Genomic DNA, 18,568 nt, shown 5'->3' with positions numbered 1-18,568 from the left:
GAGCCTATGCAAAAACATCTTCTGTTTACTTTTGTTTCTTTAAAGAAGGAAAGTTAGAGACCACTGACTTTTTATTCCTATTAAAGGTTTGTCTGGTGGAGGATATGAAACCATTGTTTAAGATATGTGTCTGCACAGGAGCATTTTGTTTCAAAACAGCTTGATTTTAAGTGTGACCCGAGAAAAGAGCCTTAGCAATTAAATAACGTGCAGCACAACTGTGGGAACAACTAAATTACATTTTCTTGACAGGAAACATTTTCATCAAAAGCATGTTTACCCACTCAAAATGTAAGCTAGAAGTGTGAAAACCACTCTCAGGCAGCTGTGGGTGTTGTAAAGATCTATGCACAAAGGAGCTGCTCTCATTGCAGCGTTGACCTGCCAGCCAGTAAAATCACTGTTCATGGGAAGCAGCCCCTCCAGAGCACTGCCACTAAAGGCCTCTCTGTGCAAGCAAACATGAGTGAGCTTGTCTACTCTGCCATCTGTTACTGAGACCTCCTGTGACTGCTGAATCATTCACTTCCCTCGGCTTGTTTAAGGTTCTTAGCTGGCATCTTCAGAAATGAGGGTTTGCTCATCTCTGTCTTGCTCGGGGTGTGAGTGAGGATTATTACAAACTAGCATTTTCTGTCACAGTCAGACTGGAAGAGAGATACAAGAGGACAAATGTGTCAAGCCTTGGTTGTTGAAAGTTTGGGATGGAGAAAGAAGAGACTGAATTTAATGTGAATCCTAGTCTTGAAGAAGAGGGGGAATAGGAGCAGGAGTTGAAAGCCTCCAGCTTGCTGCTCTGCAGGCAGAGAGAGGAAAATCTAAGCAGCAGCTGATTGAGACAGCTGAGTAAAGAAGATACAAGGTAAAAATAGCAGCAGGCTGTCAGTTAATCTGCCAGTGTTGGGCATGAGTGAGAAAACAGCAGGAGGCTTTGGGAGAAGCCGAGTCAGGGGTGCTGTGTGGGGAAGGGGAGGCAGCTGCTGGAGCTGTTCTGCTGTGAGCCATGAGCAGGAGCTCACAGAGGAGCAGGCTGGGGGCTTTGTTTCTACACTCAGATACAATTCTGAAGAGACAACTCAAGTCTCACTTTATCACAACTTCAAACTGAGTATTTGTGCGAATGGGACCCTTTCATCACTGAGATATCCACAGTTGTTTTATGCACTCCTTAGAACGGACACTTGTGGATTTCTGAAGTGGCCTCTGGAGCACAGTCTGTCTACCCCAAGGAACAGGGATGTCACCCACCACTGTCCCACCACAGCCACTGAAACACTTCACTTCTAAATGAGATGTGCGGCACAGGAGGTGCTAAACCCTGTCAGTGCCATAGGGCTGGGTGTCATGGATTTTTCTGTAAATGCTTTTGCTCATTGAGTAATGACTGCAGTGCACAGACATATCTGATGGATGGCCTGCTCAGCATGCTGATAGGCCAAGGACTGAGCTCTGTCTGTGTTTTGTTTGTTCTTTCATGAATGCCGATGCTAATGAAGGGTCTTGCAGTGAGAGTTTCAAGCTGTTTATTTACGCACTAAGAATAACATAAATATTTTGAAGTGGGGCTCAAACCAGCCTTCAACAGAGACAACAGACAGCAGAAAAAACTTGGTATGAGCAACTAGGGTGTCTCTGTGATTGACTTCAATTGCAGCTGCTGCAAAATGGGGTGTTTGAACCCGTGATCTTAATTGTGCCGCACACATTCTTGGATGAAAAGCGCTGTAAAAATGCCAGGAGTAGCTATTCTGTGTTTTTAACAGTACTTTATCTATATCTTTTCATTTTCACTGTTCCTGAACTGCCTGAGGTGAAAAAGTCAGCCTGTGCCTGTTCAGAGAAAAAGGTACAGCTGCAGTTGTTGTTGAGCTCAAGTTTGTAATTTAAGAGCAGGATGCAGGGATGGAGTGGGCAGGTCACTTCCCAAGCCTGCAGCTCTGCACATGCACTGCCTTTGTGGCTCACTGCTCTCTAATTCACTGTGCAGCAGTTTGGCTCACACTGACTCTGTACCAGCTTCTCTAAACCCCCAGCTCACCCCATCCCCACTGGAGCAGAGCCAGCCTGGCATCAGCCCTGGCTTCTGGCTTTGTAGGGAATGTGGGTACCCACCCACAGCACAACATCCACAAATGAGAGCCTGGCATTGCAATCCCATCCTGCAGCAGGCAGAAATGGCTCAGAAAAAAGGCCCTGAGCCCCCAGGCAGAGTGAGTCTGACCGTGGATATTTGGGCTCAGAAGCTCAGAAGGAAAGCAGCAGCATCCCCTCTCAGCCTGCAGGCACGGCATGTTTAGCTCCATGAATACAGCTCTGCTCCTGGCTTGGGACAGCTCTCCTGGGACCAGCAGCTCTGCTCTGCCCATGACCTCTGTCATGTCAGCCAGGAGGTGGGACTGGCTTAGCAGGGCTCTCCTCCTTCCATGCAAACCCACCCACCCTGCTCCTTTGGGAGATGGATTCATTTCTGCTGTTTAAAAGGCAGAAGAAAAAGCAGGCCCTGCTGGGCTGTGAAGATGGTCAGCATTTTAGAGATACCTGTAAAAAAAAAATCCATCTCACCCAAAACATCTGAGACCTTGTGGCCAAGCAAGCAGCTAGCAAGCCAGAGGTCTGCCCCCATCAGAAACCTTTCAGCACAGAGCAGGGGAGCACATTTCTCTAGTCCAGAGATCAAAACAGTTTTTACTTCTCCTTGTGATTTTATGCCATGGCTATTTAAGAGCTGGGCTAAGTGGCCATCATTTGCACGTGCATGCCTTTGCTGTTTAGGAATCCAGCTCAGAGGTGTGGAGAACTTGTCTCAGGTTGGCTGTCAGAGTGAGGTACCAAAATCTCTCCCTTTGTGGCCTGTGCCCATCTGCCTTTACGGGAATGCTGATCTGCTGGCAGGATGTCTCCTGGACTTTGGAGAGGACAGCCCGTAGCAGACAGCAGCCAGTGGCCAAGTTATCCCAAAACATGGAGCTCTGATACCCAAAATCCTTGTAGCACTGCAGGGAGTGCTCACTAAATTTGTGTATTCTGGCTGTCTCATGGGCTATGTACAAAACTAGAGAGGGTTAAGTGTTAAGGCATTTCAGTAATTAAACATCAATCACTATTTTATTCACTGGCTTGTTGTAATAATCTCAAAAAAGAGTTCTTCCTGTCTCTTACTCATCCTTATGGAAGACCTATAAGGTGAAACTTGAGCTATTTCTATTTCTCATTAATTAGGAGAAGTACCAAATGCAGAGAAAAGATGCTTTTCTCAGAGCTTAGAGATGACTCCCTGTGGCTTCTCTGGGAAGGGAATGGTCCCAGACACCCAATTATCTCCATGACACATACACCCTGTTAGAAACCTCTCCTCACCAGTGTATTAGGATTAGCTGCCCTCATGAACACTTAACTATATAATTTCTTGTTACAGCAAGAGAGCATATGGAGCAGCTGCTCTGCTATTAAAATTGGAGTGGCCACCATGGCTTAAAATCTAGGAGTTTTGCGTGCACTTCAGAGTACATCTTTGTCTTCAACTCTGAAAGCCGCAGTGTCCATGATCCTTGTTCAACCCTGAATAAAGACTCACGCAAAGAGGTGCCAGAAAGATGAGGGCCTCAGCTGGTGTTAAATTACCAGTGCAGAGTGCCCCATCTGCCACTGAAATACAGCTGCATGGTGCAAAGTGACAAGCACTTGGTGGCTGCTTCCTCTCACAAATGTCCACAGGATTTCAATCACAAAAAAAAAAAAAAATAATTTCCTGTCCATATGGCTATAATTCATTGGTCATTAATCTCCCAGTGTTTACATGTTGATTCCTCCAGAGCCTAATCTCAGCCTGTAGCTGTCAAGCCAGTGCTTGGAGAAAAAACAAGACTAATCCTGCACTCCCAAGGACTCCCAGTCTGTAGGCAATAAACAAGTGTGAGGCCATAAGTCAGACATGTTGTCAAGTCATAGGAACTGTGTCATTTTTACCAGCTACCCACATGCCTGCCTTGATGCCCAAAGGGATCCTCACAGCAGTTCTTCCTCTGCTTCACTTGTAGCTGCCACTTAACAAGGACTGAAGGGGAAAAGCTTCCAGCTCTACCCCATTTATCTCCTTCACAATCAGGCAGTTAACTGAAACACAGGGGCTTGCAGGTTTTTTTCTGATAAGGAGAAACTGATGATGAAAAGGGCATCTGTGAAATGAAACCCAATTTTCCTGGAGACAACAGGAGAGAGGATATCAGGTACTCCCTGTTTCAGCCAGAACTCCCATCCCTAAGGACACACTCCACATTGCCCAGCCAAACAAACTCTCAAATCAGCATTTGCCATGTCATGCTTTTCACTTCTTGAGTTGTGCCAAGGAAGGCTCAGGTTAGATATTTGGGAAAATTTCCTCAGCAAAAGGATAGTCAAGTATTCCAACAGGCTGCAGCTGGGCAGTTGATTCACCATCCCCAGAGGTATTTCAAAGACGTGTGGATGTGGCACTCGGGGACATGGTTTAATGGTGGACTTGGCAGTGTTGGGTGAATGATTCCAACCCAAATGATTCTGTGATTTCCCACGGGATATATGAGCTCTCCTCAGCCAGGTGTGCCTCTAGTGTGAAAACCCTTTACCCAGAGGAATAGTTACACTGCATAAAATAAAGCTTTTTTACAGTTACTTCATAAATGAAGGATAACAGTTCTTTCTGTCCCCTGAACTCCAGTTTTAACAGGTCCTAAAAGAACCCATTTTCCCATCTGCAGTCAAGTGTTGGTCAGTCCCTTGAGCTCAGCAGTTTCAGCCCAGCTTGTACGTGTGGCAAATTACTCCACAGCCGCCTGTGTTGCCTCACTGGGGTTTTGTAGGAGGGAACCACATATGGAGAACCCTTTTCTGCCTCCCTGTTCTCAGAACGCTTCCACTTTTTTTCCTTCTTCAGAAGCCTAGTTTGGTTTTGCTTTCTTAATTTAAAATTACTGTCCTTTCAAAATGGAAATTGTTCAGGGATTGTGAGGGGAAAAGTAGGCAGAGACCTGTTAAGTCTCATTATTCAGACTTGTCAAGTCTCACTACCCAGACCTGTCTTTTTTCTATGTTACTGGTTAGTTTGCTAGCTGAACAATTATATTTTAGAAGCTTGGAAGCATATCTAGCTTGCCAGAGGAGCTGATCAGCAAGGTAGTCCAGTGCTTTTCCCAGCAGCAAAAATCAGGTGTAGCTCAGGCCCATTCTTAAAACATAATAGGCTGTATCGCCAAAGGTGTTTTACCAACAGGCAAAACATAATTATCACTTTTCCAAGGCTGAAATGCTTCTTTGGCATTGTTTGACCTCGTAATGAGAATAAATATATTAGTAAATGTTGCATTCTTTGGAGATAAATGTCAGAATATTAAGCACTTGGTGAGAATAAATTTAAGCACTTGCAAAGGGGATCTCTCTACTCTTCATGTCAATAGTTTTCTATCTGCTATTCAGGACAATTTATTTTATAATTAAATTACATGAAGATATGGTGTTATTTTTTCTAATGTGACACTGAAAAAGTAAATCACTCATCAAATCCTACAGAAATCTGGGTGCTGAATTCTGACAAACTCCAGGGTGGTTTCATTCCCTTCCTCCAGTGTGAAACCATAAATATGATCTGCACCTCCCCTCAAGCAGAAACTACTACAAGACTCTGGGCATGCTGACTTCTCTGGCACCCACAGCTGATGATCATCTCCACTAGGCACATTAATTAGTTGCTAGAGTAACTAACTGGAAGCCACATAATCAATGCCAGATGTTTTGGAGTTCTTTCATTTTGGATTGCAACTGCTACTGGGTTCCCAAATTAATAATCCTGAATGTTTTTCCCAGGGAAGGCCAAACTCTTCATCATCCAGTCATCAACCCTTCATCAGCAGCTGCTTGTATTCTTCCAGCCCAAAGCTGGGGCTGTGTGACCTCACCACCCCACACCATCACTTCTGGTGGGACAGGCGTGACTTTGGGTGAGATTGGAAACTGTTGGTTAACTTTGTATTTCCCTGTGCATCTTCCTCAAAGAGATGCTTCTGCCTTGGGAAGAGGCAAAGCTATATGTCAGAGTTGGTGTATTTACATTCTAATGTCTAGATGTGATATTTGTGTGATATATGATAAGGGAGTAGAGTGAGGTATGGAAGGAGGTATTTGTGTCAGTACTGTGGTGGTTTTCTGGGGAGAAAGCTCTGTGGCTTCTTCAGGTTTTACCAAGCATTGCAGTGTGGAGATTTCTCTTTTCTCACTAATTTAAATGATGATCATTATCTGCTCAGCACCAGGGGTTTGTTGTTTTTTAATGTTGCATTAATATTATATTAAAAAGGTACATTTTCACTGGTCTTGAACTACTTTTCATAGACATGGCCATATAGTGTGTCAAGATATGTCTTTGCTAAATTTATCCTGATATGGGCTTAAATTATGTTGTATACTTACTGCAAATTAACCAAATCCAGTGGATTATTTTTTTTTTGTTTGGTTTGGTTTTGGATTTTTTTTGTTTGTTTGGGCTTTTTTACTGATTTCTTCTTAACATTGATTGTCTAGAGCCCATCAGAGACATTGATAGAAGTGCATCAGATACAGGTGTGTTTGATTTAATGGGAAGGGGGAGCATTTGTTCTTTTAATTGCATCTCTTCAATATTGTGAATGCAATGTGGTTTCTTCTGAGCCAGTGTCTCGAGGTGTCACACTGTTACTGTGTTTTCCCTTTTGGAAGCCATTGGTTCTTGCACCCTCATCCTTCCTGGCTCTCCTCACTGGCCTCCTCCCTGCCAAACACTCTCTCAATCTATTTTTTATGGAATTGCCATGGCATTGCACTGCAATTAAGGAATAATCTGTCTTCTCTACTTTACAGCCAGAATTACAATAGTCCTCTCAAGGCACTGCTCCTTGCTGATACAGTTTTTATTTTGTTTCTTTCTATCAGTTCTATTTTAAATGTTTGGTGTTTATATCTTTTTATTGTTGGACAATTTCTTTGGCTGATTTTCCTTGATGGACTGCTGGGATGTGCACTGTTCCTTCCCCTAGTTTTACCATAATTTTTCATACTTCTTCCATTGTGACAGAGATACTGTCATAGGGTTGACAGTCCTGGCAGATGTCTGTGACTGGCTCAAGTGTTCCTCAACACCTGCTCAATTTTTTCCTCCTGTTTCTAGTTTAAATAATCCCCCATAACCTTGTCAGTTTTCTGTGCCAGATGACTTGTCCTACTTTCTTTAAGGTGGAACTATTCCTCACTTACAAACTTTCTCTTCCCAAATTATTCTAGTGAGGCCATTTCATTCATTCATTTTTTTTTTCTTTATGCTGCTTTAATTCATTAATTCAGCCATCAATAATCTACCTATCTGATTTGGTTGTTGATCCTCTCTGTTAATAACCAGGTAACTTATTTTCTTTTACATTTTGAAAAGTGATAGGAACTGCACCCAGCCATCATTCTCAGTGCACTAGATGACAGGAAAAGTCTTTCAAGAGCGACATCACAATTCACTATCAGCCAACCTGAGCAAGCTAAATGCAAATCTCCTCTTTGTAATTTATTCCTTTTAATACAAACCTGGGGAAAGGTACAGAGATAATTTGCAGCCTCCTCTGAAGGTTAAGATAAGGATTATATCAGACCATGAATTGATTATATTTAAAGCCATGGGACCCCCAGTGGCAATATCCCCCAGCTGTTCCCTCTTATTTACAGCAGCACAGCTCTGGCTTCAGCACTGCAGCTGATCTTGGCAGCTGAAGCCTCACAGCACAAGGGGAGAGAGGGGGAGGGAACTCCAGGCAGCTTCAGTGAAGCCTTTTGTCCTCATGGTCCAAGGGAGGAGCATGGGGAGTCCTAATTCCAGCCACCTCCCACCATGGAGCGTGGACACTTTGACTTCTGTGACCTGCAAATGGCCAAACAACCCATTCAGATGTTGAACCCCTAATTAATGACATTTTTTTAAATGAGCTAATCCAGTGTTTCTGCAGCTGATTTGTGTTTCAGTACAGCGACATGTCATCTAACAATTAATTCCTCATGGGGCAGTGATCACAGCCACTGTGTGTAGATACTGTTCTCTAACAGAAAGGAAGTTTCCTTAGACAATGTTTCTATATAATAAGATTTCATCTATTAAATATAAGATCTATATAAGATCTATATAATAAGATTTACCATGAGGATTTAATTTTGTAGCTGTGAGCTTGCTTGTCTCTGTCTCCACTTCACATTATCTCTGTGTAATTTAGATTCAGGTTCAATAGGAACTGCTTCAAAATGAATAACTGGTAGCTGAGCACAGAAGGCTCAGACCCAGGCAGGGTAGTCTTGTTTTTGGTTTGGTTTTGGCTTTTTTTTCCCCCTTTTATTTTTGTTTGTTTACTTATTTGTTTAAATAGCAAATATTAGGAAAGAAATAAGATGATGATAAATGGAAAAGAAGTACCATTTCATGCTAGCCACATGGCTCAGAAAAGCATTTTAAAGTCAAAAGTTTTACATTTGAGTGTAACAGTTCATGCCAGGAGCAATGCAAGGCTGCTGAGTCAGTGCTGTTCACGTCTTTACCACGTATTTAACCCAACACTCACATGGATGATCTGAATTCAGACGCACACACCTGACTGCCTGCACGTTCAGCTTGACTCTCCAGCTGCAGAGTTTTGCAAATACACATTTATTTTACATTTCAAGGAATAAGAATAATCACTATTTTATTCTTACTTTATAAATATATTTTTTAACTCTGTAATATACCACACACTGCAGAGAGCTGTTCCTAGATGGAGTTAGGGTGCTGGCAGTACACTTTGTTAACATTGTGGTTTTGGGTTTGTTTTCCCCATTGATATTAGACAGTCAAAAATGTTTCAGATTGTTGACAGGAGTCCCCAGAACACTAAGTGCTGTATCCCAGGTATCAGCCATGATATTTATGGGGGAATTGGTTGGTTGTCCCACTCTGGATTTCCCAGGAGACACAGACCTGTTGGTGTGAGTTTGGAGGAGGGCCACGAAAACGGTGAGAGGAATTAAACATTTCTCAGGTAGAGAAAGGTTGAGGAATTGGGGTTGTTCCACATGGAAAAGGCTCCAGGGAGACCTTATTGAAGCCTTTCAGTACTTAAAGGGCACTTACATCAAAGATGGGGACAGACATTTTATTAGGGACTGTTGCAATAGGACAAAGGGCAATGGTTTCAATTAAAAGAAATTTAGATTAGATAAATGGAAGAAATCTTTTACAAAGAGGGTGGTGAAACACCAGAACAGGCTGTCCAGAGAGGTGGCAGATGACTGTGTCTGGAAACATTCAAGGTCAGGTTGAAGGGGGCTGTGAGCAAACTGATCTAGTTGAAGATGTCCCTGTTCATCGAAGGGGGTTTGGACTACATGATCATTAAATGACCCTTCCAACCCAAACTCTTCTATGATACTTAAACCCAAAAGTTAGAAAAATGCATTCTACACTCATCAAAGAATGTGGAAGTTTCACACCTCACCATGGAGTCTGTCTATTAACTGATCATCAGGGATCTTTCTTTTAATAGGCTAGTTTCTTCAAAATTAAAAACTGTCTTCTGAGGTGCTTCTTTTAGAGAAGCTTGTGGGTGTATGAGTGGAGGGAACTGTTTCTTATGTCTTTTGGGTTTGTTTTGTTCTTTGTTTTTGGGAGCTTTTTTTATTTGGGTTTTGTTTTATTTGAGTTGTTGGGGTTTTTTTGTTTGGTTTCTTTTTGAATGACAGTTGCATGTTCCATTGATTTACAATGTATATTTTGCACTTCAGTGTTATATATATGAAAACACTGAGCACTGAAGGAGATGTGGAGTCTGGACACAGCCACTCTTCCCACCTCAGACTGACCATATCAGGTCTGTGGGCTACAGCAAAGGTGCCCTGGATATGTTTCAGTGAATGGGAAAACTGGGTCTCTTACAGATTGGTAAATTGGATCTCATCTGATGAACATCAGCACCATCCATATAGTAAGTGGAAGGATTTTACTTTGTTGCCTTAGCCTTCTTGATACCTCTGATTTTGTCACTTAAGATTTGTGCCAGACTGGTTTGTTGGCACCTGCTGTGTACTACCAAGGTGGCATGAGCAGTGAGTTGCCAGGCTTTCCACTGACAGTTGCATTTAATTTTTTTACCAGGAAAAGATGGGTACTTTGCAGAAAGGATGTTAATCATGGAATAATGAGGGAGATAAAAGGTCAAAGACTATCCTTGCCCCACCTCTTTATTTCCCTAGCCACCAAGCAGTGATTTTTAGACACATTTCTGTGCAGTGACCTTGGCATCAATTCCTGCCAGGACTTCATCACACTTTCATCATGTCATGGTCTCAAAATCTAAAATATCCTACTACAGGAAATCTGACACTACCAATATTACAATAACTGCAGTAAACTGCAGAAAAATATGTTTGATGACAGTGGAAGCAGAAAAGCTGGTAGATGAAATGGATTCCTTTTTAGATGAATCTTCTATGGATCAGTAGGTTTATTCAGAGTTACTTAAAAAGCAGTTAACATTCCATTAGCAACAAAGTGTGATCTGTGTCAGCAGTAAAGCACTGTTCAGTCATTTATTTTAGAATGAGCAGTCACTGCAGGGAGAAATAAAATTATGAAATGCCTCACAAGCAAATAAATAGTAAGGCAAAGCCAGGAATATTCTCTCTTGTTCTAAATATTAAGCCTTCCTCCTAGGAATATCTATTAATATACAGACATTTTTCCCCCAATGTTTGCTATGTGCAGGGTGAGTCAGAACTTTCTATTTCTTCTGGTAGTTTGGATTTGTGATAAAAGAGGAATAAAGCGCATGCTCAGATTTGGCTGCTGCTGTGGTATTTCACCAAAGTAAGAGCATTGTTGGTTCAGCATTTTGTCCTCTGCTAGTCTGGCTTCAGTCCCAAAGAGCTGCACCGAAAGAATCCCTTTCCTTGGGGCAGGAATGGATAGGGCACCGTGCCCCTGTGGGCTCTTTACCTGATCATTATTACCTCCTGTACTTACAGCAGCCTTTATCTCCCCATTCTCCTGACTCAGACAAAACCTGCACTGGCACAGGAATTAATGTTTGGCTCCTATTATTTTTGATGGGCAGGTTTGATACTTCCAAACCTTTTTGTATCTTGTGAGAGAGATCAGGTATAAAACAGCCTTTGAGTGTCATTGATACCACGGTGAGCCAGACATGAGTAGAACAAGCATCACTGAAATCTGTGCAAAACCCTCTCCAGGCTGAGCTGCTAATGGCAGGCATCCTAATGACATCTCCAGGTTGTGTCATTCTCCTGAGAGCATTGTGCCAAATAAAGCTCAGCCAAACACCCAACAATCAGATTGCTTTGTAGCCATTGCTCTGACTGTACAATCCTGCAGCCCCCCAGGGCAGATTGTCCCCACTACTGGATGTGTCACATAAAACCAGGAGCTCAACACCTGCAAAAGCTCCGCTGTATTTTAACAAATTTAAATGTAGACCTCATTCCCAAAGTAACAAGTTCTGTGTTACACAATAATGTTGCCTCATAAGGTTTTAGTCCTTGTTTTAATTACTCTGATAGAGGGATCATTGCAATGATAGAGAGACAAGGGAGGAAGAAATATAAATAAACACATGGTGGTTACACAGGTTAGACAATCAGCATTTCTGCTAAGCCACTAACAAGCAATGCACAGCTGACTCATTTGTGGTATGTAACACTGTGATTAAAACATTTGGCTATAAATGCCATATTGGCTTTGAAAAACTTGTTTTATGAATTAGGTATTTCTGTAAATCAAAACATATAACTGGGGTCAGTAGAAATAATTTGAGATCACTAATAGATACTAGCATTGAGAAATTAGGAGCTATTACTTACAGTAATAACCAGTACCTCCTCATTTCCCTGAGATTCTGTTATGCCTACACAAATTAATGTGAAGGGAAAAACTCATTTTTTCATCCTTTTCAGAAGAAAGGGATGCTGATGGGTATTCTAATGTGGAAAGACAAAGTTTCGGGGTTTTTTTCCTACCGGATTCTGATAGTGGCTGTTCTGATAGTGGCATGAGGGCACAGAAATCATTGTGAGGGCTTCTTCAAAAGCCATAACTCGAGTCTGTGTTCATTCTCTCCCACTGCCTTTCAAGATTATGAAAAAGAATAGTAATTTAGAATTAATTCAAAGCTAAGTGAGTTGGGTTGCTTTTTTCCAGACCTGATCCCTGACTGCAACAATTGTGTTTAGCTCTGTCTCCAACAGCTGAATTCCTCTGCATTTTACATTTTTAGGGTGCAGAGTGATGGTGAGCAACTTGCCCAGCTCTTCTGAAGCTCACATTTTATGGTGGGTACAAAAGCTTTGAAGTGAAATTTTTAACTAAAAAACCTCAGCATTTTGTAATCTTTTCCCATGTCAGACCTTTCCTTCCAGGAGTTGAAACACTACTATTTTCAAAATGGGTCAGTAATTCTAGTAAAAAGGAGGAAGCAAGTAATGACTACAAGTTATTATTCTGGAAATTTTCCAATGCTGCTGCTTAGAAACTGTTTTTTAAGAGATATACTTGGAATTAGTCCTTGCATTACAAGTAATACAGTCACCTCAGTGATGGAAGTGCAAATTATCAAGCTAAGAAGCAAAAATGAATATATTTTTAACAGTTTATATAGTCACTGTAATCCATAAATGCATGCAGATATTCTGTAAAACACTGTTGTATGTTACAACCACACAGCTAAAATGGTCCTTCTTTAAATCATCTTTGCATGTGTATTCTTAATATCAGAAGAAATATGTTTAGTTCTGTTTAAACTATAAGAAATTAGAAAAATCCATTTTTTATATTGTCCAAATTCAGCTGACAATGGCATATCTTGCATAGCTCAGAAGTGACCTTGTACACATTGAAAAAAACCCACATAATTTTGTCCTGTAAGCACAGATTATGCATCCGTCCCTTTTAAAATAGGTAATAGAAATGGTTCCTTTGAAAACACCCCTCTGGTAGTATTTTATTGCACATTTTCCCATGGATGTTTAGATGTATGACAGAATTTGAAATCTAGTACATATAGCAGCAAGTGCAGGCAAGTAAATTGGGCATAAAATTTCTGGAGTGAGCACCATGTAATTTTTAAGTGATTCACCTCTATGCCACCTGCTAATCCATTTCTGGGAGAATTACAAAATTTTGTGCATCTTGCAAAAAAGTGCAATTTTAAATAGGAAAGCATAACTTTAAAGGAGTGAAACAAGGATAAAAAAGCTTTTACAAAAAGATGTTGTCAATTAAATATTTCCTGTACACTGATCATTAGTTGTGAAACCATTTCTGATCCATAAATTCTAATTTCTTATGGGCAGAGAAACACTTGTTTCATTTATATTTGCAGATAGAGCCTTCCTATGAAATCCAGCTCCATTTGTGGTCTCAGCAGCATTTAAGATAAATATTGCAACAGCTTCTTTCTCAATGTCTTCTAGAGATATCAGTATAGACAGCATCTTTCCAGCGTTGTGCACTGAATTTATAAAGCTGATTTTATTCTCACTTCAGATTACCTGCTTTCTGACCAAAATGGGACACCCTGCATTTAGAAGGAGGTATTAAACAGTAGCATTGCTGTTTTATGTGTTCCCAACATTTTCTGTAATAGCTTCTCTAAAAATGTGTGGCATAAACAAAATTCTCAAGCACATTGCAGTAAAAGGGTTTTATTGGTGCTCATTTGCACTGACCTACATAGGTTGTGCTCAGGCTCCCCATTCCTGAGCACTGATGCTCATTCTGTATTGGAGCCAAGAAGGCACTTAATCTATGCCAAGCCATCTTTTTGTCAAAGTACACTTTGCCACCAAAATAAAGGCACAAATACAATTTATGTTCTGTTCCTAAAATCAGGAAAAATAATCTCAATGAAGAAAGAAGTCAGGAGTTACCCACCCAATGATCTTACAAAGCATGTCTGCATAGATCTAATTTTTCACATTTTATCAAGAACAGAGCCTGAATTCCCATCTAAAGAATGGAAATAAAAACACACAAGCACCTCTGATTTGTTTATTCTAAAAAAAACAAAATCTGTCTTCATTCCTCACTGAACTTCTCATAGCCCTCTATATGTTAATATTCTAAAGCACTCTATAAAATATACCTGGCATAAAATTACTGAAGCAGGACATTTTATTTCACTTCCGGGCTATGTATAATTATCAAAGATTTGAAATGTTATGGGATGAATAAATCAAGATTGTTATTTTATACATAGCAAAGATGTCCTAATTAATGAAATTTGCCAAAGCAAGAAAAGGTAAGGATTTTCTTGTGGAAGAGGGATTGTTTTTTCTTGCTTGGTTTGCATGAACATCACATGGAATGTTTACTGAAGCTTCCTATTACAGCCTTATTAAACCAACATCCTTTAGAAAGCAAAGCATTAGTTTGAGCAACCCAATATTCAGATCTATTTTTTTTAAACTCCAAGTTTTTTCTCTGAAATTGCTGACATCTATATGACATAAATAGTTAAGCATCCAAAATCCCTTATAAAAAAACATGAGTGTTAATAGAGCTCAGGTGCTCTGAATCTTCCATACAGAATATGCAATCCATGCATACCATATCTGCTTAAAAAACTTTAACAAACCATATTTTCTTTTTATCTGCACAATTTATTTGTTCTCTCACCAAAAAACTAACAGATTATAACATTCTCTGTTTATTCCTAAGGACCAAAGGTGCTCCTTTGATTGGTGAGGATGCCCCAGTGGTTATAAGTTTCAGATTTTCACGTATAAAATTGCGCTGTCGGACTGTGGATGATCCCATGTAGCTGCTGGTGCAAACTACTTTTGCTGCCATTGTAGGTGGTACAGTCTGTGGAGGAAGTCCATTGATTACATATGTCCACTGCATTGACTGTGTCTGAAAATAATGAACAGAGAAAGGAAAAAAAAATCAATTATCAAATACCTTGAAAATTTGTCAGTGATTTAAGATGCAGCACTGATTTCAAAAGATATTTGTCCTTTTCCGTGTAATGCACTGGAATAACACAGAATGAGAATTGCACTCCTGGAACAGAGAACTGAAATCACATTCAGCTTTATTCAGGACCAGGCATAACAAACATGAGAAATTTATCTTCCCTGGCTGGTCTAAAATTCCTTTTTTATTTAAAAATTCAGAGATCTGTATGTTTTCCAAAGAGCTCAATATGTATTTCAAAGGTGACTATTCCATACTACAACATAAATGCCTCAAGTTTATTGCACAGGATTCATTTTGCAGCTCTATCTGTATCAATGATATTATCAAATGGTGGGAATTTCACATTAAAACAATGAACAAAACTAAGAGAAAGGGATTTAGAGTATGCACAAGAGAATTGAAACTTCATGTTGGAATCTCTAGTTTGAGGCATATTTATGTGGATTGAAAATGACACTCTTCATTTGTTCTCTGTTTATAACTGGTCTCTAGGAATGGAACATATGTTTCCATGTCATGTCTTGTAATGCTTGAATACTTGACTCTTCCTGAGTACATGGTCCTTATTCTTACTACACATCCCATCTACCCTTGCTTCAGGACCTTTATTTCTATGAATATTAGGGTATACTGCTGTCTACCTTCCATGCTTTGTTTGTGTCCTGAAACAGAATTTTGGCTGTTAAAAACTCAAGTGTAATTTTTGCAGCTCTTACAATCATTTTTCTTTCATAATGTATCACTTGAATTTTTGAAAGCAGGTCTTTATTCCAAGTCTCTAGCATTTTCCTGTCATTACATCTGGGAAAGGGTATATTCCTGGGTTTTAGTTTTCTCTTCTCCTTTTCTTTAAAAAAACCCCAAAACTACAAACTAACAACAGAAATATTACAAACCCCTAAGACATTACAAAATCTCAAATGATGTGTCATTATGTCCCACTTTGTACTGTACAAAAGGACAAAGCATTGCATGCCCACTTTAGGCAGATTGTCATCAATTCCCTCACGCTTAGTGACTGAAAATCCCAGGTTTTATGTTTGGGTCTTTTTTTCTCCTTCTGAGATAAAACTAATAGAGGAAGACAGAAAAATGAAATGTGAAAATATGAATATGAAAATATGGCATGTATAAGTCTATTAAAAATATATTCATACAAGTGAAATTTGACTTTTATACAGAACAAAGAGCATGAACATAGTACACAGCACATAACAGACTCTCTGACTTTGCAGTCTCATAGCAGGGGAGCCACATGAAATGAGTGGTATTTCCAAATTCCCAGGGTCTGCCCTTCCACAGTGCATTCACACAGCAGTGCTGGCTGTGGCTCCAGAGCAGGTTTTTGGTGCTCTCCTGCTGTGTTGAACTACAGGGACACAGCTCATAGGGTCACCTTTCTCTGCTGCTTCCAGTCACAGTTTTATCATTACAGCAGGAGCTGTACTTCATGGAATTCATCTCCCATTTAAAACTAACTTAATCCTTAGAACAATCAATTTTAGATAGAAACATTACACCTAACACCAGTGTCACTCTTCATCTGAGGAAACACAAGGTCAGAAAGGCTGGTATGCTCTCAAATTGCTCTGGAAAACAGTGCTACAGTCAACCTTTGAGTCAACCCTCAAAGCTCATGAGTCCCTTCCTCAGCTGGCAGCCCAACTTCTGCCACAGCTGGATTTGTGGCCCATTTGCCCATTCCAGTGTGAGCTCTCTGCTCCTGCTCTGCTGCTGCCTATGTCAGTACCACAACCACATTTTGCCTGTAGAGAGGTGACACAACACCCACACAAATTGTGGCAGATTTTCACACACCATAAATGCTATCAACCATCTCCGTGGCAGTGTGTATATTTGTCTTGTTATTTATTGCATTCTGTCATTTAATTACAGTCCAGGCAAAGCACTACAAAAGCCACAGAGATGAGCAGTGAACCTTCTCCACCTCCAACTTTTTGTGGAGTCATCCCATATTTACAGCAACATACAGAAGAAGGGAAAAACAGCATGATGGAACATTTCTTTGACTTTACTAAGTTTTGTTACATCAGTTTTATACTTGCCACTGAAAAAGTTTGAATCTATTATGTTTATCTTTGTTATCTTTCATATGCTTCTTTATCTTTGTTATCTTACATATGCTTCTTCCTACCATTCTAATTCCTACCCTGTTCAGTGATAAATTATATTTAAGGAGTATCATTGCAAGCAGTTTTGAACTTATAATGCAGATATTCAACAAAAAGAAGTTTCAGAACATTAAACAATAAACTCTTTGGCTCAGGCTTTGTTCTCTGCTGTGCACTTAAAGACCATTTACATTATTTCACAGATATACTGCATACACTTACAGCTCCTAAATTCATCATATGAATCTCTAATTGTAGTTTTAACCAGCATTTTGGCAACCCAACCCAATTATACTTTTCTGCATCAATGTTGAAAGAATAGATGAGGGGTTTTTGCTGTGTATTTTTAAAGAAACCTCTACTTGAAAATTGGCACTACTGATTTTACATGGTGTCTGCTGAATGACTCGCCTTGTTCCGGTAAGATTAGTAAATGAGAACTCAGTAGATATTTCAACATGCATGCATAGAATCTCAAAATTTTTATTACCACCCTACTAAAATCAAAATCTAATTTAAATTGAATTTTATTCTGTGCAAAAAAGGCAGATTAACTCATCTTTATTCTCAGCCTTATTTAATAATGTGAAATGAACTAGTAACTCTGTCTGTAAAGATAACAGCCAGCAAAAGCAGGTGTGACATGAACCAGCATCAGTGTCCTATGTCCAAAGATAAAGCTGTCATTTAAGAGAAGTGGCTTTCCAAAGTTAGCTCATTATTTTATTAACTTCAGTACAAAATGAAATAGTTTATTTTTCTTTAATAAAGCAGATGAAAAATTTAGTTTAAAGGTAATTTAACCTCAGGGTCATATTCACTGTGTGCAAGTTGCATGGATTATTTCAAGGTCACAAAAAAGATCTGAAAGGTGTTCCAGACAGCGATTTAAACTGAGTAGCAAGTTACTAAAAAAAAAAATAACTTTTGTTCATGAAATCCATGCATATTGTGACTTGTCAGTCTATAGTATTAGTAATAGTGAGATTTAAACAAAAACGGTGGGCTATGCCATCTGTCAACTTCTCTTATGATCAGCATCAAATAATAGATACAGAATTCTGGGTAGTAATAACCTTTTATTAATTTCCTGTTTGCCACAGAAATATCCTGGATTGTGTGTCCAGTAAAAAAAAAGGGTTATGGCTTGACTTCTTGAAAAAAGCTGCTTATTCTGTTGATGTGTCAGCAACAGAATGTCTTCTGTAGCAGGAGACATTGCAACTCCACTCTAATATCTCATCTCGAAATATGATGTTATAATATATAACTATTATATCATATATGATATAATAGTTCACCTATTGTAAATCATGTGCCATCATCCAAAACTATTGGAAACAATCATGGAGAAAAAAATTGTGCATTTATGTACACATTTGGTGAAAAAAATTGCTACTATGTAATGTAAACTCAGCATTTCCTGCTAAAGGGG

At 39.8% G+C, this 18,568-nt stretch overlaps 1 protein-coding gene and 1 long non-coding RNA gene across 3 annotated transcripts in view; one reads left to right on the top strand and one right to left on the bottom strand.

Moving 5' to 3' along the window:
- Window positions 1-5,809: 5,809 nt before the first annotated feature.
- Window positions 5,810-17,183, top strand: LOC148184782 (uncharacterized). 2 transcript variants are annotated; one of them, XR_015771886.1, is made up of 5 exons: window positions 5,810-5,972; window positions 6,553-6,591; window positions 9,796-9,995; window positions 12,300-12,354; window positions 16,898-17,183. It is a non-coding gene; the product is annotated as an uncharacterized LOC148184782 (long non-coding RNA). The 2 variants fall into 2 exon arrangements; XR_015771887.1 differs by lacking the exon at window positions 16,898-17,183 and adding an exon at window positions 14,741-14,870.
- CFAP47 (cilia and flagella associated protein 47) overlaps window positions 14,714-18,568 on the bottom strand; it is a 260,715-nt gene continuing 256,860 nt past the window's right edge. The window contains exon 64 of the mRNA XM_088051635.1: window positions 14,714-14,935. Coding sequence (XP_087907761.1) covers window positions 14,714-14,935 — 222 coding nt within the window. The remainder of the gene's footprint in view (window positions 14,936-18,568) is intronic.

Source organism: Pseudopodoces humilis, chromosome 2 (genome assembly GCF_049639895.1).
Source record: "Pseudopodoces humilis isolate 2021_Gansu_Grassland_sample_001 chromosome 2, ASM4963989v1, whole genome shotgun sequence".
In the NCBI taxonomy this organism is placed as follows: Eukaryota; Metazoa; Chordata; class Aves; order Passeriformes; family Paridae; genus Pseudopodoces; species Pseudopodoces humilis.
Note: the sequence above shows the minus strand (reverse complement) of the source record. Positions and strands in the feature narration are given on the sequence as shown.